At 42.9% G+C, this 26,185-nt stretch overlaps 1 protein-coding gene across 2 annotated transcripts in view; it reads right to left on the bottom strand.

Annotated features, from left to right (window-relative positions):
- The window catches only part of Pou6f1 (POU class 6 homeobox 1), a 29,027-nt gene extending 10,099 nt beyond the window's left edge, over positions 1 to 18,928 (bottom strand). The window contains exons 1-6 of one of the 2 annotated variants that reach the window (XM_026398745.2): positions 18,601 to 18,928; positions 7,725 to 7,819; positions 6,130 to 6,310; positions 2,015 to 2,136; positions 995 to 1,220; positions 239 to 492 (exon numbers count right to left, since the gene is read on the bottom strand). In XM_026398745.2, the coding sequence (XP_026254530.2) occupies positions 239 to 492; positions 995 to 1,220; positions 2,015 to 2,136; positions 6,130 to 6,310; positions 7,725 to 7,772 (831 nt within the window). In that variant the 5' untranslated portion in view covers positions 7,773 to 7,819; positions 18,601 to 18,928. The remainder of the gene's footprint in view (positions 1 to 238; positions 493 to 994; positions 1,221 to 2,014; positions 2,137 to 6,129; positions 6,311 to 7,724; positions 7,820 to 18,600) is intronic. The other variant, XM_077798314.1, reaches the window with a different exon arrangement.
- Between the last annotated feature and the right edge of the window lie 7,257 nt (positions 18,929 to 26,185).

Genomic DNA, 26,185 nt, shown 5'->3' with positions numbered 1-26,185 from the left:
CCAGTGGTTCAGGTTCTGGAGAATTTGCCCAGCCCTCTTGGCAGAGGCTGTATGCTTTTGCCTGAGCTGGACAGGTTGACAGCTGCAAGAAGACCTCAGAGGGAGCTCATCTCGGCTGATGTGTTGGAAAAGGGCTGTATTCAAGGGGCAGGTCCTCCACTGCGGGAAGGGTCAGTTCTACCCTTGGCCCAAGATTTGATCCATCCCTGGTCAGCCTTGGGTGAGGGCAGCAGCTTACGATTCCTGGACTAAACGCGAAGCCTGCAGGCTGCACGGTGATCTGTGGGGTGGTGTCCACTGGCTTGGGGGTGGGGGCAGCAGCGGTGGCAGCAGTGGGCTGTGGTAGGATGGCAGGCGTGGTCTGCAGCAGCGGCTGGGTCTGGAACAGTGTCTGGGGCTGGGCTGGTGGCCGGGGCTGGGCCGGTGAAGAGGCCTGGACTGGTGGGGTAGCTTGTACGGGTGCCGGGAGAGCGGTGTTCAGCACGGCAGCTGCTATGGAGCAAGGCAGAGACAGAGGTGCTCAAACGCCTAGCCATGGCCCAGAGTGGCTCCAATCCCAAGGGATCTGGCACAAGAATAACATGGGGTTGGGGCAATGGGCATAGGGGGCACGCAGCTGCTTTGATCCTTGAAGGGCTGGCACATGCCAGCATCTCTCATCCCCCCTCCCTTGGGCCAGGAGATGTGTAGGTTCAAGAACCAGATGTTGAATCTTCTTGCAGTCCTTCTCAGGAAGCTGGCATGGGGGGAGGGGCAGTCTCAGGCAGTTGGTTGAAGGAAGAAAGGCCTGCTGGGCTGACATGATGTCCTGGCCTAGAGTTCCAAGATGGTGCAGCGGCTCTGTGGCTGGGAGCCTGGGACACTGATGCAGACTCCAGGGCTGTTGCCCTGAGTGGGCCGTGGGTTCTGAGTCCGACATGGCAAGCACGTGTGCAGGAGTGGTAGTGTAGGGTGGTGGGGGGCCTGGTGCAGTCCTGGGGAGAGTTGCCGTTACCTTGCAGACCAGCTAAAGGTGGCTTGAATAGTGCCCCCGTGGGAGAAGCAGCAGTCAGTCCTGGGAGGGCAGCCACAGTTGCTGTAGGAATTGTCCACACGGCCAGCCCCTGCTGCCCAGCCACTTGACCTGCAATACTGATGGGGATAAGAAGAGGTTGAGTAACTGCCCCTGCTGGAACCATAACTCCTGTCAGAACTGTGGCTAAGTTTTCCTGAGTCAAGACCTGCAAAAGCAAACAAGATTTCAAAAAGAAAAGAAAAAATAAAAAATCAACATTGATAGCGCAAACACTGGGTCTCTTAGACCCAGTTGAGCACAAACAAAACATTTTAAGGGCAGTGGGGAGAGGCCACAGGAGGCAGGGAAGAGCCATGCCCTAGCTGGAGGCTGGACCTGAGCGGGTGCCTGAGCCATACTATCTTGCCTGCAAAGAAGTGGCCCAAATCAAGGCAGGGCCCAGCCCTGCCCACTGGACAGGTAGGGCTGCACAGACCTTCTCTGGGGTCTGCTGTCTCTTAAGCCTCCCCCAAGTTTCCCCCAGGCTCTGGTAGAGGATGCCCTCTGACTGGATGCCTCAGAGATTAGTGCATGGAACAAAGGTCACCAGGGCTATGCTTGCCTGCAGGATCCTACAGGCAGCTTCTCACTGGCTGGGGCTGCTCCCTGTCTCTAAATGAGGACTCTGAACACTCTATTAACTCTTCCAAGCATCTGCTAAAGGAGCTGACAAAGCTATTCACTTATTTCATTATTAAGATAAGCAGAAACTCTGCAGCATGAAAGAGTTAATGGAATTTCTATAGTTCTTTCTGGACCCAAAGAAACTGCCCAGCAAATGCAGATCTTTTCCAATGGGCCTGATTTGGGGAAGGGAGAGGCCAGGGGTCCCAGTAAGAGATTCCCTCCCTCAACCCATACCCTTTCTCTGTCCTGCCTCATGCAGATCCCAGACCCTGGCCACCCCACACCTCATTCCTACCCACTGCCCTCAGTCCAGCTCCCTGGGGTGGCCCTTACCTGGGGGGCAGCTTGTACAGCCAGTGGTGTCAGGGTCTGCGATGCCTGAGGCTGGCTTGGGGCTTGGCTGAAGGTGGCAATAGCGGGGGCAGGGTTCGGAGGGATCCCGGGAAGTGACTTCACTTCATATGGCATTGAGAGAAAGAAGGACATGGAGTGAGCCTGATGTGAGTGAAGGGAGTCACTGGGGTAGAACATCTTGAGTGCCACCTGAAGTGGCAACTCTCAGCCCCATTTTGTATTTCTGCATAACTGAAAACTATTTGTTGGCCTTCCCTGGCCCACAAGGCAGCTTCCCCAACGCTACTTATAGTGAGAGTAGGAGGCTGGTAGTTCTGTGCCAGATCTGGAAGATAGCCACTCTCTTCCTGAGTTAGGCACAGGGAAATTAGGTGCTGGCAGGCACCTCTGCAAGCAACCTGTGGGCTGCTCCTGCTTAACCACAGGTATCCTGCTAGCATCTGATTAGAGAAAACATTTTGCCTTAACCATGAGGTAGGCCACACTCCAGAGCCAGCTGTAACTGGTTTCTTGCACAAACTCACCATAATGATTCCTGACCTTACCTTTACCTTTTGCTCATTAAGGTTGATTACTATATATACTCAACATACCCTTTAGCTGCCTAATTAAAACTGAGCAATTTTCCCTAAAAGGTCTTCCCAATTCAGAGAATCTCTTCCATTTTCAGCCTCTGCTTAGGAGGATTAATTTTCCTGAACAATATAAACCACAACCCATATATCTGTGAGTCTCTCAAACTTTGGGCATGCCTGCATTTAGTCCTTGAGTATGTACTTTCACTTTGCAATAAATTCCCTTTGCCACTGAAACTCTGATGTGTCCTTAAATTGTTTTCTGTAATGTGGTCAACAATCTGGAAGGGTCAGGAGCAGTGGTGCATGCCTGTAATTCCAGCAAAGCAGGAGGCTGAGGCAGGAGGATCACACAGTAAGATCATATCTCAAATTAAAAAAATATTTTTTGTTGGACAAAATGTAATGAAACATAAAAAGGTAGACTTTTATGATTTATGTTTGCCACATAACTTATAAAACCTACCTTATATGTGGGCTTTTCTTTTCATCTAAAGAAATGAAACATTCATTTTATTAGGTCCTATTTCCTTGGACCCTGGTGTCCAAGGGTTTATATATATTTAGGATTTTTCCACTTCCTTCCATACTGCTTTACAGAAAGACTAAACTAACTCTCAGAATCACCAAAAATGTACCTGCTTCTCCACAGCACCACCTAAGTTAGGTTTTAGCACATTTTTTTTTTTTTTTTTTTTTTTTTTTTTGCTTAATAGTCATGTGCTACCTTCCCTGTCTGCCCTGCCCACCCACCATGGCAGTACTGGGGAGTAAACCCCAGTAGAAGACCCCTCTGCAAGGTGTTGAGGAGAAAAGTCATTGTGCTTTGAGCCATATCCCCAGCCCTTTTTATATTTTATTTTGAGATAGGGTCTTGCTAAGCTGCTTAGAGACTCACTAAATTGCTGAGGCTGGCTTTGAACTTGTAATCCTTCTGCCTCAGCCTCCCAAGAGGCTGGGATTACAGGTGTGTGCCACTGCACCTGGCTCCCCAGCCTTTTTATATTTTTTATTTATTTAAATTTTTTTTTAGCTGTCAGTGGACCATTATTTATTTATTTATGTATTGTACGTGGTGCTAAGGATTGAACCCAGCACCTCACAATGCTAGGCAAGCTCTCTATCACTGAGCCACAGCCACAACTCCTTATTTTTTATTTGAGACAGGGTCTTTCTAAGTCATTGAAGCTGACCTTGGACTTGCCATTCTCCTGCCTCAGCCTTCTGAGTTGCTGTGATTACAGGCATGTGCCACCAGCATCTGTGATACTTCAAAGTCAACTACTTTTCTTCTCAATGATAGCAAATTTAAAAATTTTTCCATATGATGACTTCCTTCTATGTCAATATTTAATTTCTCTTTGACAGGATTTTTAGTGGACTATACCACAAAGAAGACAATTTTTAAATATTTATTTATTTTTTTTTAGTTTTAGGTAGACACAATATCTTTATTTCATACTTACGTGGTGCTGAAGATTGAACCCAGTGCCTTGTGCATGCCAGGTGAGCACTGTACCACTGAGCCACAACCCCAGCCTCCAAAGAAGACATTTTTTAATTAAAAAATTATTATTATTATTTTTAAAAAATTTGAGACAGCGTCTTGCTAAATTGCCCAGGTTGCCATCCTTCCTGATACCTAATTCTGTTCCTTTTCAAACCTGCTCTGAGAAATGAATTCTCAGTAGCTGGGAAGGGGAAAAATAATTAAAGAAACAATAGTAAAGATGTTCAAGGCAGAACTGTTAATGAAAATAAAAAGACAAACAATTTCACATGAAGTAGGTGTATGAATCTATGTCACTAATAGAAATGGGCATATGAAATAATATGGTGCAGAGTGTTATACTCCATGTCTACTCTCGGTGGCCGCACATACAAAAATATGTGTGTGGCAAGGACTGGACACAAGAGAGACACAAATTACTAGATTATTTTTAATCCTGAAAAGATCCTCTATTACTTTGTTTTGTTTTAATATGAGAGACCCCTTCTTAGTATTGCATACCAAGAAAGGTCCCATCAATCTAAGCTGGCAGCTTATTAGGTAGTACCATCAAACTACCCTGACTATGGGACCAGGGTTGTGGCTCAGTGGTAGAGCTCTTGCCTAGTATGTGTGAGGCACTGGTTTAATCCTCAGCACCACATAAAAATAAATAAATAAAATAAAGGTATTATATGTGTACACACACACACACACACACACACACACACACACACACGCTTGCGCCCTGACAATGACTAAAATCCTTTCACTGAAAGGAAAACTTTGGTGAAAGGCTTAAATATACAGACCTCTGGAAGAAGATGCACACTACATAAGCACTCATGCTGAAGTGTAAATAATTGATTTAGAATCCATTTTTCAGAGCAGTTTTGGAAAAGAAGCAGAATTAGGCGCCAGAAAATGAGTTATGGAAGACAAGAAACCTCCTCAGGGTTTTCTGAAAAGGAGCCCCATCTCCACAGTGGCTCTGCTGAGAGGAACAAGTGAGATAAGAGTCCTTGTCTGTCCTGCCCATTCTCCAGGGAATTGCACCTTAAAAAAAAGTAGGTGGAATCCCTTGTCATTCCTATATTCAAAAGGAGAATTAAGATACTGAGGTCACTAGGGTTCCAAGAACCTGCATACTGATTTGCAAGTAGATCAAGGATGGTGAAGTTATGCCATTTTCTTGTTAAGAAGCTGTTATTTCTCTGAAGTTTGTTAGTTCTAATTTGCTCTTTTTTGGCTCCTCCCCTTATCCCCTCCCCCTGTCCGAATCTCCAGTCTAGGGAAGGGGTGAAGAACAGTAGAAGGCCAGAGGAAATGAATCAAGGTGTTCTGAGGGAACTGGTAAAGGAGGCCTAAGGCTTCCTGCAAAAGAAGACCACTCTGCAAGGTGTTGAGGAGGAAAGTCAATAAAAGGTCCCTCAAGGCTGGAAAGCAGCACCAGGGCCACCCAGGGCAGCCCTGTTTCTCTCACAGCTGTCTTGCAGGTGAATGCAGCTTACTCTGTAAGGTTGGCTTTGCAGAGGGGCAGCACCTATAAAACTGCAGAGGAAGGAGCAGGGATTTTTCAGGAGTTCTACCTAGTCTCCTTCTTTGAGGAAAGTAGGATGCCCTCCCATTCTCAGTTCCTGGGACATCTCAGTTCTACCACAAAAAGGACAGGGTTAGAAAGGCCAGAAGGATATTGAAGGCCCAGTTCTTTTTGCATTGGGTCTGACCATTTGGTTTGGACCTAGGAGCTCTCTGAGGTTGATTCAAACTAAGCTGAAACATGCCAATCACCTCCCATCATTCCCAATTTAGGCCTAGAAGTGGCTGTAAGAGGAACTAAAGCTCCAGGAAAAAGGAAATGCAGAGTAGCCCTACATGCTGACTAAAAGTGGATTGTGGTCACAGGCTGCCCAGCGGATGGGAAGACAAAATCCTAATGCCACCTGGGCCTCTGGGACACATGCTGGCTCCCCAGAGAATCACAATGGACTCAGAGGTAGTGATACCAGATTGGAGCAATGGTCTCATACCAGCCTCTGCAGAGGGGTCTGGGTTGTCTGGTCCTGGGTTACTGGCTTCGGCAGGGCCTCCACGCTGAGAGCTGTCAGCAGCCACACTCTCCAGTCCTTTGCCCTCATCTTCAGCAGGGATCTGGGCATCCACTCCAACTTCTAGCACTCGGATGGTCTCGTGGCTTGACATCACGATGACCTGTAGGCAGACGACAAGGAACACCGCTAAGAGGAGGAGTCAGCATAGCCCCTGGTATGGCTGGAGGAGAGAGAGGGTACTTCAGATGTAGGCCTCCCAAGCAGCAAACAGTGTGCTCTGTGAGAACACCAGATTCTGGGGCAGGCTACTACTCTCCTATTCCATGGAAAGAGCTGCTAGAAGAAGACAGGTCCTAGTGTCAGGGAGAAGAGTCTGACACAGTTGGGAAAAGTCCCAGAACTTTACCACTTGAGAGATAGTTCTATTTGCTCCCCCTCTTGGGCTCAGTTCAGGGAATAGGAAATGGCCTATCCCACAAACTTGCAAGGATGTCCTCTTGGCTGCTAGGACATGGTAGTGTGGCTATGAGGGATCCTAACACAGTATACATGACTTAAGTTGGACCGGGAAACAAATCCATCTTTGATTCTCTTGAATCTGTCTGGAAGTTCCCCAAAGATAAAGGGATGGAAAATAAATGCTCCCTATGCTGAGTAGCTTTTAAGCTCACAATGCCTTTATTTCCAAAACTCTGGAGTAAATGACCAGGATTCCCCCGCAAGTTAACTTTCTGAAAGAAGGGTGAGGAATCCTAAAGATGTTCTGATCTTCCTCACCCAGGCCAGCTATGGCTCCAGTGGAGCTGGGTATCTTAACAGCCTGTGGTTTCTATCATGCTACCCAGCAGTGGGCATGCTCAGAGTACAAGGGTGATCCTCCATGTGTATGATGCAGGCAGACCCTGAGTCACCTTAGAACACTTGGTGGTCTTCTGCTCAAATGCCCTGTTTCAAGCACTGAAGTACTGCCACTTGGGCCCTTCAAGAATCAGAGACAAAATCTGTACATTAAAGTGCTTTGTGTCAGTCCTCCCGTGCACTTGGCCTGGGCCACAAACCACTGCCACACATGCTTCTGAAGCCTGAAAACTGAATCTAGCCAGAAACTTCTGTAAAAAGTGACAAAATGATACTTTCCCAACAGGAAAATAAAAGTGAAATAAATCCCCCAAAGCATTCCCTTTTACTGACTCAAACTCGATCTATGAGGGGCTTCACTGCACTTACATTTTAAGACATTCATTTTTTTTCACCTTTTAAAAAATGACACAAGAACTAAACAGTCATTGCAGAAATTTTTTTAAAATTAGAAAAAATTAAAAGTAAATTACTTGGTGTCCAAACCTTTCCTTGTTTAAATTATATGTATTTGTGCATTTTAATTCCAATTTTAAAAGTCACAGCTAAATCCCCCAACTCAGAATCTGAGAAGTCCTAGTTGGCAACTCCCTGTGATGAAATAACCATGAACTTTGGTAGGAAACAAAGAGGGGTGCTGTGGAGCCTTCCTCCCCTACCCACACCCTTTTGTCCATTGCCCTTACCACCCCATCCCTTCTTATCCCAGAAGATACCTGCTCATTGACAGTCAGAGAGGACTCGGACCCGGCTCCAGGATCCATGGTCAGTTGTCAGGGTGGGGTGGGGGCTGGCCCACACCTAGTGCATCCTGGGTAAGATGGGATTGGAAAAGCAAAGGCTGATATGATACAGCAATATAATTTCCAGACCATCTAGAAAAGTCAGAAATAGAATGATAGGAAGACAGAAAAGTTAGGTTCTCCCAAGTATCTGGAGAAGTAAGGAAGCAGGATTCTAAGAGTCTCACTTCCTACAGAATCCCAGGAGAACCTACACTCAGGAGGAACCAGGAACATCTGTGCTTAGAATGACAAGAGAAAAGGGAGGACCAGGCATTTCTCCCTGGGAGTTCCCTGATCCAGTGGGAGACAGCACACCCAGAAGAACCCAAAACAAATATGACAGTTAATCAGACCCTTAGACAAAGATGAGGAGCACTCTGGTTATCAGAGAATTACTCAGAGGAGAAATCTGGGTGAACTTCCTGGAAAAGATGGTAAAGACATAAATTAGCAAAGTGGTCTCAAACTTTAATATGCACCTTTAATATCACCACCTGGAGCATTTACTAAAAATGCATATCCCAGAACCTTTCCCTCCAACAACTCTCAGAGTCTGATTCAGAGGGTGAATCCCAGATTTTGCTCTCAGGTGAGTTTGTGGCAGTAGCCTAAGGACCACAGTGGCCTGCCGGCATATAGGAGATAGAACATCTCAGATGGTGGAACAGCCTGCCAAATCCAATAAGGAGTGGGCAAACCCATGTCTGGCTGGAGCCACAAACCACAGAGTTGAAAGAAATAAAATAAATAACCAGGTACAGTGGTGCACACCTGTACACCCAGCTACTCCAGAGGCTGGGGCAGGAGAATGGTAAATTCAAGGCCAAACTGGGCAACTTAGTGAGACCCTGTCTCAAAGTAAAATAAAAAGATAAAAAGAGTGGTGATGTAACACTGTGGTAGAGTGCCCTTAGGTTCAATTTCTAGTGATGCAAAAAAAAAAAAGAAAAGAAAGAAAATAAAAAGTAAATAAAAGAGGTAAATAGATTTATGTTTAGACGTTTATATAGACATGAGGGCATTAAAATTGAGTTGAAAGCCTACTGTAGGCTACTGTGGGCTATGTACTTTATGTAATACTCACTGTACTAACTGATGTATTATTACTCATGCCCACTCTGGGTGAGGAGTGGAAGTGGTGACATTAGTATCACCACATTACAGTGAGGAAACGAAACTCAGGAAGGTATTCTGAATTCTTTACTTTTCCCTTCCTTTTTCTCTTTCTCATATCACCCCCATTTTTTTTCTTTTCTTCTGTTTTTGTTTGTTTTGTTTTGTTTTACAGTGCTAAGAATAGAAGCCAGGGCTTGTGCATATTAGGCAAGTGTTCTGCCTGAGCCATACCCGCATCTCTCACCCTGTTTGAAATTTGGGGTAAAATTCTGCTATGGTCTGGATGTTTCTGTCCCCTCCAAATTCATGTTGAAATCCTACTTCCCAAAGTCATGATATTAAGAGGTGGGGTCTTTGGTAGGTGATGAGGTTTCATGAATAGATTTAGAGCCTTTTAAAAGAGACCACAGAGCATATATGATTACATGAAAACATAGCAAGAAGGAACTGGGAGGACGCACGTCCTCACCAGACACTGACACCTTAATCTTAGACTTCCCAGCCTCCAGGGTTGTAAGGAATAAACTTCTGTTGTATCTAAATTATCTGATTTATGATATTTTGTCATAGCAGCCCAAACAGACTAAGACAAAGTCACGTAACATAAAATTCACCATTTTAACAATTTAATTATTTTATTTAATTTTTCACTGCTGAGACTCCAACTCAGAGCCTTGGGCATAGCTAGGCAAGCACTTTACCACTGAGCAACATTCCTAGTCCCCTTTTTAATTATCTTTAAGTGCATGATTTAGTGGAATTTAGTACATTCATAATGTTGTGCAACTGTTACCAACTAGAACTTACCAGTTCTAGAACATTTTCATCAACCAAAAGGAAATTCTGCCAGTTAACACTTCCCCCCCGACTACCACCTCCCAGGAGGTAACAATCTGCTTTCTCTCTATATATGAATTTGTCTATTTTGGATATTTCATATAAATGGAATAATACAATATATGACATTTTACTTAGCATATGTTTTCAAGGTTTATCCATATAGTAGCACATATGAGGACTTCATTTCTTTTCATGGCTGAATAATATTCTGTTATATGGATCTACTACTTTGTGTGTGTGTGTGTGTGTGTGTGTGTGTGTGTGATGCTGGGGATTGAACCAAAGCCTAAGCAAAGACTCTACAAACTGAGCTATATCCCCAGCCCCAGATCTACTACTTTTTTTTTTTTTTGAGATATTGGGGATTTAACCCAGGGGCACTTTATCACTGAGCAACATACCTAGTCCTTTTTAGTTTTTATTTTGAGACAAGGTCTTGCTTAGTTGCTTTAGGGCTTCACCTCACTATGTTGCTGAGGCTAGCCTTGAACTTGTGATCTTCCTTCCTCAACCTCCCGAGTTGCTGGGATCCCAGGTATGCACCACCCAGCCTACATTTTGTTTATCCATTCACTAGATTTGATGGATATTTGGGTTATTTCTATCTTTTGGTTATTGTGCACAGTGTGTCTATAAATATTTGTGCATAATTTGTTTAAATGTCTGTTTTCAATTCTTTTGAATATGCATCTATTGCTGGGGTTTTAGCATCTTTCCCCCTTGACAAAATGCCTCCTGGTAAACCAGGCAAGGCGAACCTTGAGGTTTCATCCCTCCTCTTCCTTCCTAAACATTGTTAGAGTGGGAGTCAAGGGAAAGATAAGCAATTCAAGATAGCTGTCCATTTCAAAAAAGAAAAAAGCTTTCCCTTTCCAGGCAGGACAGGGGATGCAGGAGAGACAGAAGAATTTTCTGGAAGAACTAGTGAGCATCTGCCTACCTTCCTGGGATATTAGCCTCATTCCTGGGTGATGTCCTCCCACCATATTTTGTACATGGGAGTCTTCCATGAAATTTTCTAGGGACTTGGCAATTTACTACCACTGCTGAATGAAAACTGAGATGAGCCAATGAAAGTTGTTCATGTAGAAGTAATCAGTAAGTCATTTGCAAATTCAATTAAAAGGCAGAGATAAAATTGAAAGAAAAGGTGTGCAAGGTGAATTTAGGTCTATTATAGTTTGACAATATACATTCCAAAGGAAGAAGAAATTTCCATTTCCAAAGAAGGCCATCATGAGGAAGGCAGCAGTAGCCAGTCTTTGAGACATCTGCTCAGAGAAGTAAAAGCTTGCTCAGAATCTTATAGTGGCCGAGGCCATTCATAAGGAGTGGTTAAGCATAGGCTGGTATTCACTTTGTGACTGTGTTATGAGAGCTGAGCTGAAGGGTACAGTCAATCAACCCTTCGGTCCCTCTCTAGGTAATCTCAATCCGTTTGACAACTACCAAATCAAAATCTCTATCTTAGATTTCATCCAAGAACTTTAGACTCATATCAAACTCCCTACTGAATGCTCACATCATTTAATCTGATATAAGAAAAACTAAGGCTTGGTGATTCACCTTTGAGATTCTATGAGTTTTGAGAACCTGGGTCCTCGGTGTCTAGTCCTTTGTGTTCAGGACAGTAGGCCTGAGTCAGCTGCTGGCCATACCTAGGCTCATCCTAACCCACTAATCAGACTTCAGTCCAACAGAAATCTGCATACAGCAGAGGCAAAAGACTCCCCTTGTTCCAGACTTTAGGCCTCCCTTCTATCTTAGTCTCCTATCAGAGTCACATATGTGATATAAATGTCTCTCTAATGAGTAGGCACTCAGCATTTTAACTCTGAGCTATGTGCCATGGATTCCCTTGCTTGCTTATTTGTGCACTTTACTCTGGACCTGCTCTAACCCCTCATCACTTTCCACATTTTCTCAAGCTTCAGGCTGTGACTTGGTTTCACTGATTAGGCGGTTATCTTGTTTGCTTTCAGACCATTTCCCCAGTAATGTGAAAATAGCACATTTGGAGAATCCCCTTTGAGCCCCGGATGCCATTCATTGTCTACAGCCTGATAGACAGGGAGGAAAAAGAATCAGCTGTCATGTTTAAGAGAAGGAGCTCCTTTCCCCACCCCAGCAATGGAACCCTATATATAAACAGATCAAAGCAGAACTGATCTGGTTAAAGCTGGGGAGGGAATCAGAGTCCATCCAGAACCTTCTCCTTTGCCTTCTCTCTACAATGACTCAAGTTTGAAAAACACCTGAATCAAGATACCTATGTAGGGGCTGGGGTTGTGGCTCAGTGGCAGAGCACTTGCCTCGCACCTGTGAGGCACTGGGTTCGATACTCAGCACCACATAACAATAAAGATATTGTATCCATGTATAACTAAAAAAATTAAAAAGACACCTATGTAATTCATGTATCCTTTGCTTTTCTGTGCTAGAGTCTAAAATCCAAGCAATCTCAGAACAGAATGAACTGTGGGTGCTGAGGCATTTGTCCACAACCTAAGAACCCAGAAAGGTCCAAGGCCATCTAGGAGTTTCAATGGAGAGGAAGAGCTGGTTCTACTTGTCATTCTCCTTTGGAACTGTTCTGGACTTCAGGTAATATTCCCAGACACCCAGGAGGAGCATTGAGAAATCCCAAACAAGTCAGAACTTCCTAGAACAGTATGAGATTCTAGTAGAAGAAATCCTGAAATGTCTTGTCCTGGTCAACACATATTTCCATGGCTACTATGTTGGGTATAGTGGGAGGAAAAAATACATTTCCCACCTTTGTCAAGAAGTCTACAGTCCAATAGGGAAGACAAGGAAATAAAAAGGTAAGTATAATACAGCATTTCTAAGTATCCTGGTGGATGAAGAGAAGTCAGTGGAGGATCCACAGGAGGTACATACAATGTAGTTTTGTGTGATCCTTATTCTCATAAAGGTATGTATTTCAGACATGAATCTTGATATAAGAAAAATCTTGTCCTTTGTAGGAAAGTGAAACTTGTGTGGGATTTAGATTTTTTTTATATTTATTTTTTAATTTTAGGTGGGCACAATATCTTTATTTTACATTTTTGTGGTGCTGAAGATCGAACCCAGTGCCTCATGCATGCTAGGCAAGCACTCTACCACTAAGCCACAACCCCAGCCCCAGACTTTGTGTGTGTGGTACTGGGGACTGACCCAGGGAACTACTTCCCAGCCCTTTTCATTGTTTATTTCATTTTTTTTTTTAATTGAGACAGTAGGGCTGGGGATATAGCTCAGTTGATAGAGTGCTTGCCTCCCATGCACAAGGCTCTAGGTTCAATCCCCAGAAACACATACACACACCAAAAAAAAAAAAAAAAGAGAGAGAGAGAGAGAGAGATAGGGTCTTATGAGGTTGCCCAGGCTGACCTTGAATTTGCAAACCTCCTGCATGGGCCTCCCCGGTAGCTGGTATTACAGGTGTCACTGTGCTCAGCTAGATTCAGCCTTTTAACTCGGACCCATTTCTGTTTTTTTAAATCAGCCCCTTAACACTCAGTATGGTCAAAGTTTGCAATGTGTTAAATATCTTCCCATTATATACTCATTTTTTAGGGTAGAGAATACTCTGTGTGAAGTTACCAGAGTCCAAAGAAAGCCTGGGTAAGCTGAATTTAGTTTTATCTGTATTCAATTGAAAGAAAGTCACATTTGTTGTAAATTCATCTTTCAGAATTTTAACATTATAATGCTCTCTGGTTAGGTTGTTTTTTGACATTAGTGCTAAACCACTTTTACATTTAAATTCACACCTGCTTACTTCTTGCAGAGCTGACACTCAGACTGGCTGCCAGAAGAGGGCAGGAGATTGGGACATAGAGGTAGCTGGGGCTGCAGAGAATGGTACAGCCAATTCACTCTTCACTGCTTCCCTGGGTGTTCTCACACAGTCTGGGAACTTACTTGCTTATTATTTTTGCAGTACTGGGGATTGAACTTTGGGACACTCTGTCACTGAGCTACATCCTCATTCCCCCATTCCTCCCATTCCTGAGGAACAAAAGTCATGATAATTTATGAAACCCAGGCCTTTAATACATAGCATTAAGAGCATGGTCCAGAGACATCTCAGTTTTGATGTTTACGAGGTAGAGAACTTTGGACAAATGATTTAATTTCTGTGCCTCAGTTTCTCCATTTACAAAATGGAAATAATAATAGCACCTATTTCCTAGGGCTATTGTAAAGAACGAATAATCAACACATTGTATATGAATGCCTGACATATACTAAGTGATCAGAAGTGGAAGATAGTATAATTAATTTGCATACCTTATCTCAATTATGTTTTTCAACTTAGTGTAATAGTTAAGAACTTTGGTTTGCCTCTCAGTTTCACTATTTCTTAATTGTGAGAACTTGGGCAAGGGCCCATGTTCTATGCCTCAGTTACCATATTTGTAATAAATTGTGTAAAAGTCCAATAAAGCCAGGCATGGTGGTGTACACCTGTAATCCTAGCAGCTCAGAAGGCTGAGGCAGGAGGATCTCAAGTTCAAAGCTGGCCTCAGCAACTTAGCAAGACTCTGTCTCAAAATTTTAAAAAAAGTTTTAAAAAGGGATGAGGGGCTGAGATTGTGGCTGGCCTAGCACAGGCAGGACCTGGGTTCGATCCTCAGCAAATAAAAAATAAAGGCATTGTGTTGTGTCCATCTTAAAAAAAAAAAAGGGATGGGGATGTAGCTCAGTAGTTAAGCATTCCTGGGTTTAATCCCTGGCACCAAAAAAAAAAAAAGTACAATAAGTGTTACCTATTATTATTATAATTTGACACCAGCCCCATGAGGCCACAGAGCTTAATGGTTACATAGAGAATACCATAGCTTGACCAACTGTATGACTGTCTGGGGGTAGATAGATTACCTCTCTGTTTTCTCACTGAAAAGATCCTAATAAGAGGGCTTACTTTGGAATTATTGTACAAAACACCAAGAACAATGCATTAACTAGTGGCTATAGTCTGAATCTGAAATGTCCCCCCAAAGCTCATATGTTGAAGGCTTGGTCTCTAGGAATGTCCAGAGGAGCAGTCTTTGGAAGGTGGTTGGTGACAAGGGCTCTCATCTCACCCATAAGTTAACCCATTGATGGAGTCATAGCTTAACAGACCACTGGGTACTAGTGTGGAAACTTTAGGAGGCAGGGCCAAGTTGAAGGAATTAGGTCACTGAGGGTCTTTCCTTAATGGGCATATTTTGTCCCTGGCCTCTTCCCTCTCCCACCTTCTCTTTACTAGCTGCCAAGAGGTGAGCAGCTTTGTTCCACCACATCTTCCCCACCGTGATCATCTGCCTTGCCACAGGCCTAAAAGCAGTGAAGCCAGCTGACCATGGACTGAAACATCTGAAATCATGAGCCAAATAAACCTTTCCTCCTTTAACTTGATTTATCTCAGGTATTTTATCACAGTGACAGAAAGCTGACTAATATACTAATACTACTTCCATTTTACAGATGAGAAGGCTAAAGATCAAAGAAAGATAAGGGGGGACTGGGGTCATAGAGTGCTTGCCTACCACATGTGAGGCACTGGGTTTGATTCTCAGCACTACAGAAAAATAAATGAATAAAATAAAAATATTGTGTCCATCTACAACTAAAAATATTTTTTAAAAATAAAGAAAGAGGGGCTGGGGTTGTGGCTCAGCCATAAAGTACTCGCCTAGCACGTGTGAGGCACTAGGTTCGATCCTCAACACCACATAAAAATAAATAAATAAAATAAAGGTATTATGTCCAACTACAACTAAAATATATATATAACAAAAATAAAGAAAGAGAGGGGCTGGGATTGTGGCTCAGAGGTAAAGCGCTCGTCTGGTGTGCGTGAGGCACTGGGTTTGATTCTCAGCACCACATAAAAAAATAAAGATATCATGTCCACCTATAACTAAAAAATAATTTAAAAAAATAAAAAATAAAGAAAGAGAGATAAGGGAATGGGCTTCCAAGCAAACCTAGGTTCGAATATTAGCCTTGCCATAAAAGAGTTGTGTGGTTTTTTTGTTTGCTTTTTGCACTGTGGGTTAAACCCAAGGAAATTCTACCACTGAGCTACAACCCTTTTATTTTTTTACAACTTTTTATTTATAAAACCTTTTTTATTTTTTAATTTAAGACAGAGTCTCATTAAGTTGCTGAGACTGGCCTTAAACTTGGGATCCTTCTGCCTCAGTCACCCTGGTTGCTGGGATTACAGGGGTGCCCCACTGCACCCGGCAGTCAGTTGTGTGATTTTTGAGCAACTTATTTAACCTCTCAGAATCTTAATTTCCTTATCTTTAAAATGGCAACTAAATAGCCTTACACAATAATATAGAATCATGTAAGTAAAATACTTAGCATGGTGCACATAACATGACCCTCACTTTTATCTGTAGGGAAATGGAAGTAGAGAGAGGCCAGGTGACTTGATCAAGGGAATAGCAGATTCAAACTTTCAGGCCAAGTCCACCTGCTTCAGATCTCTATCCTTCCAAAAACACAAAAAGCTTCCTATCAGGAAACAGGAGGAATTCTTATGGGGACTATTCTGGCCCCCAAAATAATATTATCATTAATGTTTATGAAGTGTTCATGCTCTGCTCAATGGTGACCCTCCTGTCACTTGCCCACCCACAAGACTATAAAAATGTTTTAAGCCAGGCACAGTGACTATATACCTATAATTCCAGCCACTCATGAGACTGAGGCAGGAGGATCACAGGTTCAAGGCCAGATTCAACAACTTATCAATACTCTGTTTCAAAGAATAAAAAAAGCTGGTGATGCAGCTCAGTGGTAGAGTGCTTACTTAGAATGATCAAGGTCCTGGGTTCAGACTCCAGTACTGAAAAAAAAAATGTTTTAAATTGTAAAGCATCATAAAAAATGAAAAAGATTACAATTATAATTAGTTAATTATTTTTATTTATGGTACTGGGGGTGATGGTTAAACTCAGATCCTTGCAATGCTAAGCATATGCTTCATCACTAAGCCACATCCCTATTACAACTATTATAATTTTTTTAAAGAGAGAGAGAGAATTTATATATATATATATATATATTTAATTTTTGGTGGACACAACATCTTTATTTTATTTGTATGTGGTGCTGAGGATCGAGCACGCTACTGCTTGAGCCACATCCCCAGCCCTATTATAATTTTTTAATAATTTTTTTTAGTTGTAGATGGACATTTAACTTTATTTATTTTTACGTGGTGCTAAGGATTGAACCCAATATCTCATATGTGCTAGGCAAGCACTTTACCACTGAGCTACAACCCCCCCTCGCCCGCAATTATAATTTTATTGTGATTAAATCTTATTATCTTATCCCAGATTTTTTCTTAAAACAGAGCATCCTTGGAAAAGCAATATTTTTTTGGCTCACTTTCTTACACACACACACACATACACACACACACATATATATATAATATATACATACATATATACACACACACATGGGGGGACAGATATAGATAGATAATTTGTTTTGTTTGGGTTTTGGTTGTGCTGGGGATTGAACTCAGGGCTTTGCACATGCTATATGCTTTAACACTAAAGTACATCCCCAATCCTATTTTCTTAATTGCCAGGCAGTACCCCCAGGAAGAAAAGAGAATAGCTTCCCCCAACCCTCTGTCTCTTTCTCCAGTATTATCTTGTTTTAATGTTTACGATCTACTGGTCATCCCAGAAGGAAAAACTACGCAGAAGAAGCTTTATCTAAATTGACCTTAGTACGGCCCTTGGTGAATATTTTGTTGAACCAATGGAAGAATGAGCGAAGTTCTACAGCAGATATGCAAAGAAGTTCCAGGTCACAGAAGCATCATCTTGAGCACCAGGACTTCAATCAAAATGAAATAGGTGGAATTTTTCCTCAGAAGGCCTAGGCCAGTCAATATTGGCTGCTTTAAATTACCGAGATAAGTGGAGGAGGGATAAATGTGTGTGAGCAACTGAAGACCAGCCTTCTACTTTGGGAACAAGGTATTGGGAGGAGCAGATGAGGATAAAATCTCTGCAAAGAGCCGGTTGTCTTTGGCCCAGGAAAGCTTCTTGACCCCTTTTTATTTCCCCCTTTCCAGGTTATTCTGTGAATGTTTTAGGTTTACAATCACAGTCCAGAGTGTAATCTCAATGTTTAAAGTGGCGGTTAGAAAGCACGTAGAGCTCCCTTGGCCTTGTCAGATGCGAATGCCTAGGGAGCACATATTGGGCCCATTATTATGACTATTATTAATAATAATATTGTGATTAAATATTTATGAAGTGCTCATGCTGTGCTCGATGGTGACCCTCCTACCACATCCCCACCTTCCAGCAACACCCAGGTCTCTAGCCCCGAGTCCCACAAGTTCTCTCGTAGGTTCGTGCGGGTGAATTGTGACAGATCGCCCTGGCCGCCTCAGCTGGCCCTAGTAACCAGGAACCCAGGCACCCGGGTTCTCCTGTGGGGCGGAATCGGTGGTTCATTCCCGACCAGGGCTTCGGGGACAGAAACCCGGAGCGGCCAGGGCCAGGTTTCCCACCGGGTCCACCTGGCGGCCGCCCCTCCCCGCTGGGTCCGAGTCTGCCCGCCGGCGGCCGAGGGCGCGGCCCGGGGTCTGCGGCCCCAGGTGGGCAGCTGCGCGCCGTCCCACTCCCGGAGCTCCCCGCAGCCCTGGCCCGCCATCCCGCCGCCCCGGCCCCGCGGCTTTTTCTCTCTTTATCATAAATATATAAATTATGCTAATTACGGGCATTGCATATTAACCAAACCCGAAACCTCCCCTGCCCGGCCCCCTCCCCCTCCGTGCAAACCCCTCCCCGCCCCGGACCCCGCTACTTACCGGAGCCCGAGCCGCCTTCGCCCCGGGTGCCCGGCGGCCACCGATTAGAGATTCATCTCACAGCCCGGGCCAGGGGACCCGGGCCGGGGCCAGGGCGGCCGCCGCCCGCAGACAAAGAAGCCAGTGCGGCTTGGCTGGGCTCAGCTCGGCCCGGGAGCCGGTCGGGACCCGCCGCCGCCCCCGGGCCCCCAAGCCGGGGCTGGGCAGAGCCGAAGGGGGCTCTGTGGGCTGCGCTGGGAGGAGGGGGACGGCAGGGAAGCGGGAAGGGGAAGGGGGGGGCGGTCAGGTATATATTTTTCTTCTTTCCCCCTTTGTAACGGCCCCCCCTTTTCCCTCCCCCCCCCTTTTTTCCCTCCTTCTGCTACTTGGATTTTTTTAGCTGCTGCGTCATGAGCATAATTTATGCAAAGAGCTTTGCCGCATGCTGCACCGCCCGCGCCAACCGCCGGGGGCGGCGGTCAGAGAAGGGAGGGGATCTGGGGACCCGGGATCGAGGCACCGTGATGGGGAGCGAATCCTCCTCCCCGAACCAGGTCAGGAGATCCCAGAGGTTCTCTCCTAGGACAAGAATAGGGGGTCGGTAGGACTAGTTAGTCAGCCGCCTCCGAGTGCAGCTTGAGGTCGTTTCATTTTGGAACATGAGAGTAGGAGCAGGGAAGTTCTGACTGGTGACCCTATGCCACCCTCCCTTCAAATGAGGGTTGGGGTGGTGAAGGCAGTGACTTTCAGCCGCTTCCTTTCCTTTCTAGGTAGTCAGCCACCCTTAACGGGGAAAGTCAAGTTTATGTCTATTCCCCAACCCCAGAAGAGAGAGGGAATCAAACTCAGCCAAGCCATCGTGGAACCACCAAAGCAGCTGTGCCCCCAGCTCCAAATCAAGGAGGGGATCCAGGTCCCTCCACCCTCCTACCTTTACCCCAGGAGCTGTAGTGAGCTGTGTTGTCTAAAGATAACTTCCGGGCCTTCTTGTTCAAGTAGACAAGGAAATGTGAAAAGAAAGACAAAAGTTTAGTGGAATAGGAAAAAAAAAAAAAAAAAAAACTTCTGCTCTGGTGGCTGTGGGAGTGAGAAAGGTTTGATTTACTTATTGGCTTTTGAAGGTAGGTTTGGGCTAAGAACGGACAGATTTAGGGGTCAAGGGAAAGCAGGTTGGAGTAATACTGGGCAAATGGAAGAGGAAAACCAAGGAAAAGAAAAAGAATGAGAGAAGCTTTGGGGCAGAGGGAGGTTCTGTAGATTCAGTGAATGTGGATTTCATAGAGGCAGCCAGCTGTCAGTCTACTCTGCTGGCCTCTTACCTTCCAGCTCCAGCTCCACATTTGGTAGTGTCTGATGAGCTTGAGGTAGATGAATTATAGGTAAAGAGACAGGAAGTGGAGACTGCTTCCCTCCTGAAATTGTTCCTTAAGTCCCCACTACCAAGTGGCTGTAGACCAGGGTGCACACTTTTTAAAGAGGTTACTTGGAACTTGCTCACTCCTGGAGGCGCTGCTCACAGAATCTTGCTTTTTGGGACCTGGCATTATCATTTGCCTGGCCAGCAGAGCTCCGATTGTATCAGCTTGCCCATGGGTTAGGAGTCAGAATGCTTGGGTCTTAATCCCAGCTCTTTCGCCAATAGTCTGGGCAAGCAATTTAACTTCATTTCTTATAAAAGGAAGATAGAGCCCTGAGACCTCACTTTAGTGCCAGCTACTAGGAAGTCTGAGGCAGGAGGATTGCTTGAGCCTTAGGAATTCCAGGACAGCCTGGGCCACACAGCAAGATCCTGTCTCAAAAAAGAAAAAAAATTATAATAACTACTTAATAGGGTTAAGTTTAATTGTGAGCTTATATGTAAAAAGAAAAAAAACTTTGAAAACTGTAACGTCTATACAATTATAAAGCATCATTATCTGTACAATAGTTTGAACCCATTTTATTGGTCCTCTAAAACACTACATGGCATGGTATGACAGCTCTTGGGCTTGTTTGATCTACAGTCTAGTCTGTCCCTTTGGACTGTAAATTCTTTGAGCACACCAGTTGTGACTTACTCATCTGTATTTCCTACTGCTCTCTATGTGAACAAGGGACACAGTATTGCTATTGAACTTTGTCACATGAAGACAGAAACTCTTAAGTCTATGTGACTTGGTTGGCGTTGCACCTAAATAAATTAAAGACTCTGCATGACATGGATATCTGGGATAGTTTAAAAGAACATATATGATCAGAGAAGCTCAGGGAGACACAGAGTTAATGGGAATCAAAGTTTTCTATGGGAAAAGGAAAACTTACATTGTATACACTTCTTCATTGCTTAAATAGCTCAAGAACCTATGTTACTTTTGTTTCATTTTTCATTGGGATATAATACACTTATCATTGTTTGACTTTTTGTGTGTATGTGTGGTGGTGTTGGGGATTGAACCCAGGGCCTCACACATTTTATGCAAGTGCTCTACCACTGAGCTACAACCCAGCTTATCATTTGACTTATTTTAAACACACACACACACACACACACACACACGTATAGATATGTATTTTGGGGGCTTGGGATGAAAGCCAGGATCTTGCACATACTACAAAAGCACTTTACCACAAAGCTGTACCCCTGCCCCCCCAACTTTTAAAAAATTTTTAATTCACACATAGTAATTGTACATATTTATTTATTTATTTATTCTTCGTAGTTGTAGATGGATAGAATACCTTTATTTATTTTTGTATACAGTGCTAAGGATCAAACTCAGTGCTTCACACATGTTAGGCAAGCACTCTGCCATTGAGCCACAGCCACAGCCCCTAATTGTACATATTTATGAGTTGTGACATTTCAACATACGTATATAGAATGTGTGATGATCAATCAGGTAATTGAACCCAGGTATGCTTTACCACTAAGCTACATCACCAGCCCTTTTTATTTTTTTATTTTTGGGCAGGGTCTTATTAAATTATACAGGATGTATTTAAACTTGTAACTCTCCTGCTTCAGCCTCTGAAGTTGCTGGATTATAGGTGTGCTACCATGCCCAGCTCTTTTTTTCCTCCCTTAAGGGCTGGGAGCAAATCTAGGGCCTCATGCACACCAGGCAACTGCTCTACCACAGAGCTACATCCCAGCACCAGCACTAAAGTACAAAAATCTTTTTTTTTTTTTGGTTGTAGATGAATACAATCACTTTACTTATTTATTTTTATTTGGTGCTGAGGATCAAACCTAGTGCCTTACATGTGCTAGGTGAGCACTCTATTACTGAGCCACAATCCCAGCCCAAGTGCACACCTTGACAAATTTTTACATATAGATCTATGCAATCACCACTCAAAACAAGTCAGAGAGGGGCTGGAGTTGTAGCTCAGTGGTAGAGCACTTGCCTAGCATGTGTGAAGCACTGGGTTTGATCCTCAGCACCACACAAAAATAAATAAAATGAAGATACTCTATCCATCTACAACTTAAAAAAATACATAAATAAGACAGAGACACTTTCCAATACCTAAGAAAATCCCCTGGTGTTACTCTAGAGAAATTTCCAAAGTAACCATAATTCTGATTTCTATAACATAAATTAGTTTTTCTGGTTCTTGAACTTCATCATATAATTTAAAAATTTGTTCTTTTTAGATATACATGAAAGTAGAATGTATTTTGACATTTCATACATACATGGAGTATAAATTTCCATTCTTGTTGTACATGATGTGGAGTTACACAGGTTGTGTATTCATATATGAACATATGAAAGTTATGTCCAATTCATTCTACTGTCTACATCATATAAATTGAATAAAATAATATGTACTCTTTTGTGTCTGGCTCCTGATGTTTTTGAGATTCATTCATGTCATCAAGTGTAGTGATTTTATTTACTTATTTTTATTGTTGTGTTGTATTTCATTGCATAATTATACCACAGTTTATCCATTCTGCTATTTTTTGAGTGTTTTTGTTTGGCTGGTTCTGATTTTGGATTCTTATGTATAAAGTTGCCATGAACATTCTTAGACCAGTCTTTTGGTGAACATGTGCACTTATTTCTTTGGGGTAAATACTGAAAAGTGGAATTTCTAAGTTTAGGGTACATGTTCAGCATTTGTAGATAATGCTAAATGGTTTTCTAAAGTGTTGGAACTAATTTGTATCCTTACCAGTAATATACAAGAATTCTAGTCCAGTAACATATGAGTCCTAGTTGTTCGACATCCTTATCAATACTTGGTAGCAATACTTAGTAATGGCAATCTTCTTGCAATGAATATATATTATTTTTATATTTAAAAAGACAACAATTGGGCTGGAGGTGTAGTTCAGTGGTGGAGTACTTGCCCACCATATGCTAGGCCCTGAATTCACTCCCTAGCGCTATAATAAAATACAAAAATAAATAAGCAAACAAGCCAGGCATGTTGGCACACACCTGTAATCCCAGCAATTCAGTAGACTGAGACAGGAAGATTGCAAGTTTGAGAGGCCAGTTCTGGCAATTTAGCAAGACTCTGTCTATAAATAAATATATAGATAAATAGTTAGGGTAGGGATGTAGCTCAGTGGTATAGTGCTTGCTTATCACTTGTGAGGCTTCGAGTTCAATTCCCAGCACTGTAAAAACAAAACAAACAAAAAGACCAGTGTAAATATTTCCATGGATAGGTGAGGAGATGTTGCTAGTAGCTTCCTTTTGCTTCTCATACTAAATAAAACTCTTTAACAAGATCCTCCACCCAGCCTATTTTCTTTTTTTCCTTCACTCTGATTTCCCATGCTTTCTGAGATTTCATTAATTCAACAAATACTTATTATCTACTCTATGTCAAACACTGGTTTGAGTGCCTTTTAGCAAAAGACAAAACAGACATGTTTCTTAGAATTATAGTAGACTTGGGCTAGGATTGTGGCTCAGTGGTAAAGCACTTGCCTAGCATGTGTGAGTAACTGGGTTCAATCCCCAGCACCACATAAAAAAAAAAAAAAAAAAAACCTAAATAAACAAAATAAAGGTATTGTGTTCATCTACAACTAAAAATATTTGTAGATTTAAAAACTACTGATTTAAAAACAGACATTAAACAAAAAAATATGAATATACCACTATGCACAGGGACTAAGACCACAAGAAGATGATATGAGAGAGCAGGGATGACTTCTCTGAAGAAGTCACATATAAGGGAAGGCCTGAAAGATGGGATAAGAGGAGGGAGAAGGAACAGCATAGGCAGCAGTGATGAGGGAGGAAAGAGCTCAGGAAATGGCTTGGGAAACTGAAAGTGGTTTAGTGTGGCCATGTCTTAGTCTGTTTGCCTGCTATTTAAAAATTATAGACGGGCTGTCTTATAACCAAAGAAATTTATTTATCCCCATTCCAGAGACTGGGGGGGCCTTGAGATCAAGGTGTTGGCTAATTTGATATCTTGTGATGACCCACTTCCAACTTCACAGGTAGCCATCCTCATGTGGTAGAAGGGAGGCTGGGAAGCTCTCTGGGTCCCTCCCACTTCTTTTTTTTTTTTTTTTTTTTGCTACCAGGGATTGAATTCAGGGGCACTTAACTACTGAGTCACATCCCAAGATCTTTTTTATATTTAATTTAGATACAGGGTCTCTAAGATACTTAGGGCCTTGATAAATTGCTGAGGCTGGCTTTGAGATCCTCCTGCCTCAGCCTCTCGAGCTGCTGGGATTACAGGCATGTGCCACCACACCCAGCTCTGGTTCCCTTTTATAAGGGCATTAATCTCACGCCCTCATGACCTAATCACCTCCCAGAGGCCCCATCTCCAAATTGGAGCTTAGGATTTCAACATATAAATTTGGAAAAATACAAACATTTAGTCTAAAGCAAGCAGGAGTACGGCAGCAATAGAAAGGATCACACAAAACCATTCTTTCATTTTGGGTAGAGAGAGCCCAAGTCAGGCAGATTTGGCCATATATTCCTCTATTCTCTCAAATTAATCGGGTCTCTTTTTGCTTTACAAACTCCACTGAAGATTTTACCTTCTATAAGAAGCCTTCTTAAATAATACCACATTGTTCCAATTAATGTTATTACTTTAATTACATTATTGTTCTAATAACTTCATAAAATTTGTAATTTTTAGGCCATTTACTGTTTCTCGAGAGTGTGTTTACATGGTTTACCTAACACATGAATGACCTTGTGTTTCCTTATGAAGGGCCTTATGTCTCCTCTTTCTTCTGAAGTCCTCCAAGCACCCAACAGGAGAGATGCTTTGTTAACATTGTCTTCCTTGGCACTGTGTTCAGAAAGCTCCTGGAATTTAAGTAGAAAAGCCGTGGGTTCCCATCTAACCTGACTTGTGAACAGACCCAGTTTCAGGTCTTCTAAAACTTGTCATAAATCAACCAAGTTCTTTTTTTGTGTGTGTGTGTGGCAGGTGCTGGAAATTGAACCCAGGGCTTCATGCATGCTAGGCAAGCACTTTTCTACTGAGCTATATCCCCAGCCCAAAGCAACCAAGTTCTCCCAGGATCCATGTGTATTTTCCCACATGCTTGCCCCCCCTCCACAGGCCAAGTTTGCCCCTCCCCCACTCTAACCACGAGATTAGAGGTCCCTACTGCCTAGGGAATAAGACTAGGGCAGGTGGGACTGAGTGGAAGGTAGGTCTGCAGGAAAACAAACAAAAACCCTCTCATTTTTGAGGAGAGGAAAAGCAGCAGTGCCTTTCCAAGGGCTTCTAGGTCAGTTTGCATAAAAGAAAGAGGCAGTTATCAGTCATGGCTTGCCTTATTGAAATCCTGTCAGGATAAGGGGCCATGGAGGAGAAGGTCCCTGAAAGCTATTAACAATGCAAGAATATCTTAAGATGAGAAGCCAGAGTTTGGGGAAAATTCTGTATGACAAGGAATATGGCTTATGCATGCTCTGGTTTTTGTAGACTTCCACCTCCTGTCCTGAAATGCATACAGCATTTTATTCTATTTAATTTCAGCAATGATGTAAAACTGTATTGCTGGGCTGCTGTCACTGTCTCTGACAGATTGCCCTACCAGCTGAAAGGGTAAATATGGTTTTCTGTTTTTTTTTTTTTTTTTTTAACTTTCTGTACTGTAAAAAGGTGAGGAACATTTTAGCTCATAAATTATTTACCAAACCTCACAGGCATAATAGGCTGTGTGCATATTCATCAGGCTATCATCCATTATTCATAAGAAGTTCACTTCAACTGTTAGAAGAAAATGAGGTTGTTGATTGAAATGCTGAAGAAATGTGGGCTTTTGTCCTCCTCCCTCGTTTCTCCCCTCTAAGTCTGGAAGTTTCCATCAAAAATTATATTATAGGGGAAAAATTATTCCTGACATATAGAAGTATTGATATAGGAAAAGAAAGCTTAGAGTAGGAAATAAATTGGCAGAATCAACCACCATTCATTTAACATGGTCAGATAAAGACCCCTGACTCTTGCTTTCCCAGTCACTGTGCCCAGAAAATAGCCAAACTGGTCCTGTTTCTTGAAACAAAAGGGCAGCTTCAGCAAATCTGATAGAGTTATTGTCTATATAAACTAGATACTGGTTGTACTCTATAGCTTAAGAAATATTTATTATCTTCTTTTTAAATATTTTTTGTTT

This window comes from Urocitellus parryii, chromosome 5, assembly GCF_045843805.1.
Source record: "Urocitellus parryii isolate mUroPar1 chromosome 5, mUroPar1.hap1, whole genome shotgun sequence".
NCBI lineage: Eukaryota > Metazoa > Chordata > Mammalia > Rodentia > Sciuridae > Urocitellus > Urocitellus parryii.
The sequence above is the reverse complement of the archived record's forward strand: the minus strand, read 5'-3'. Positions and strand labels throughout refer to the sequence as shown.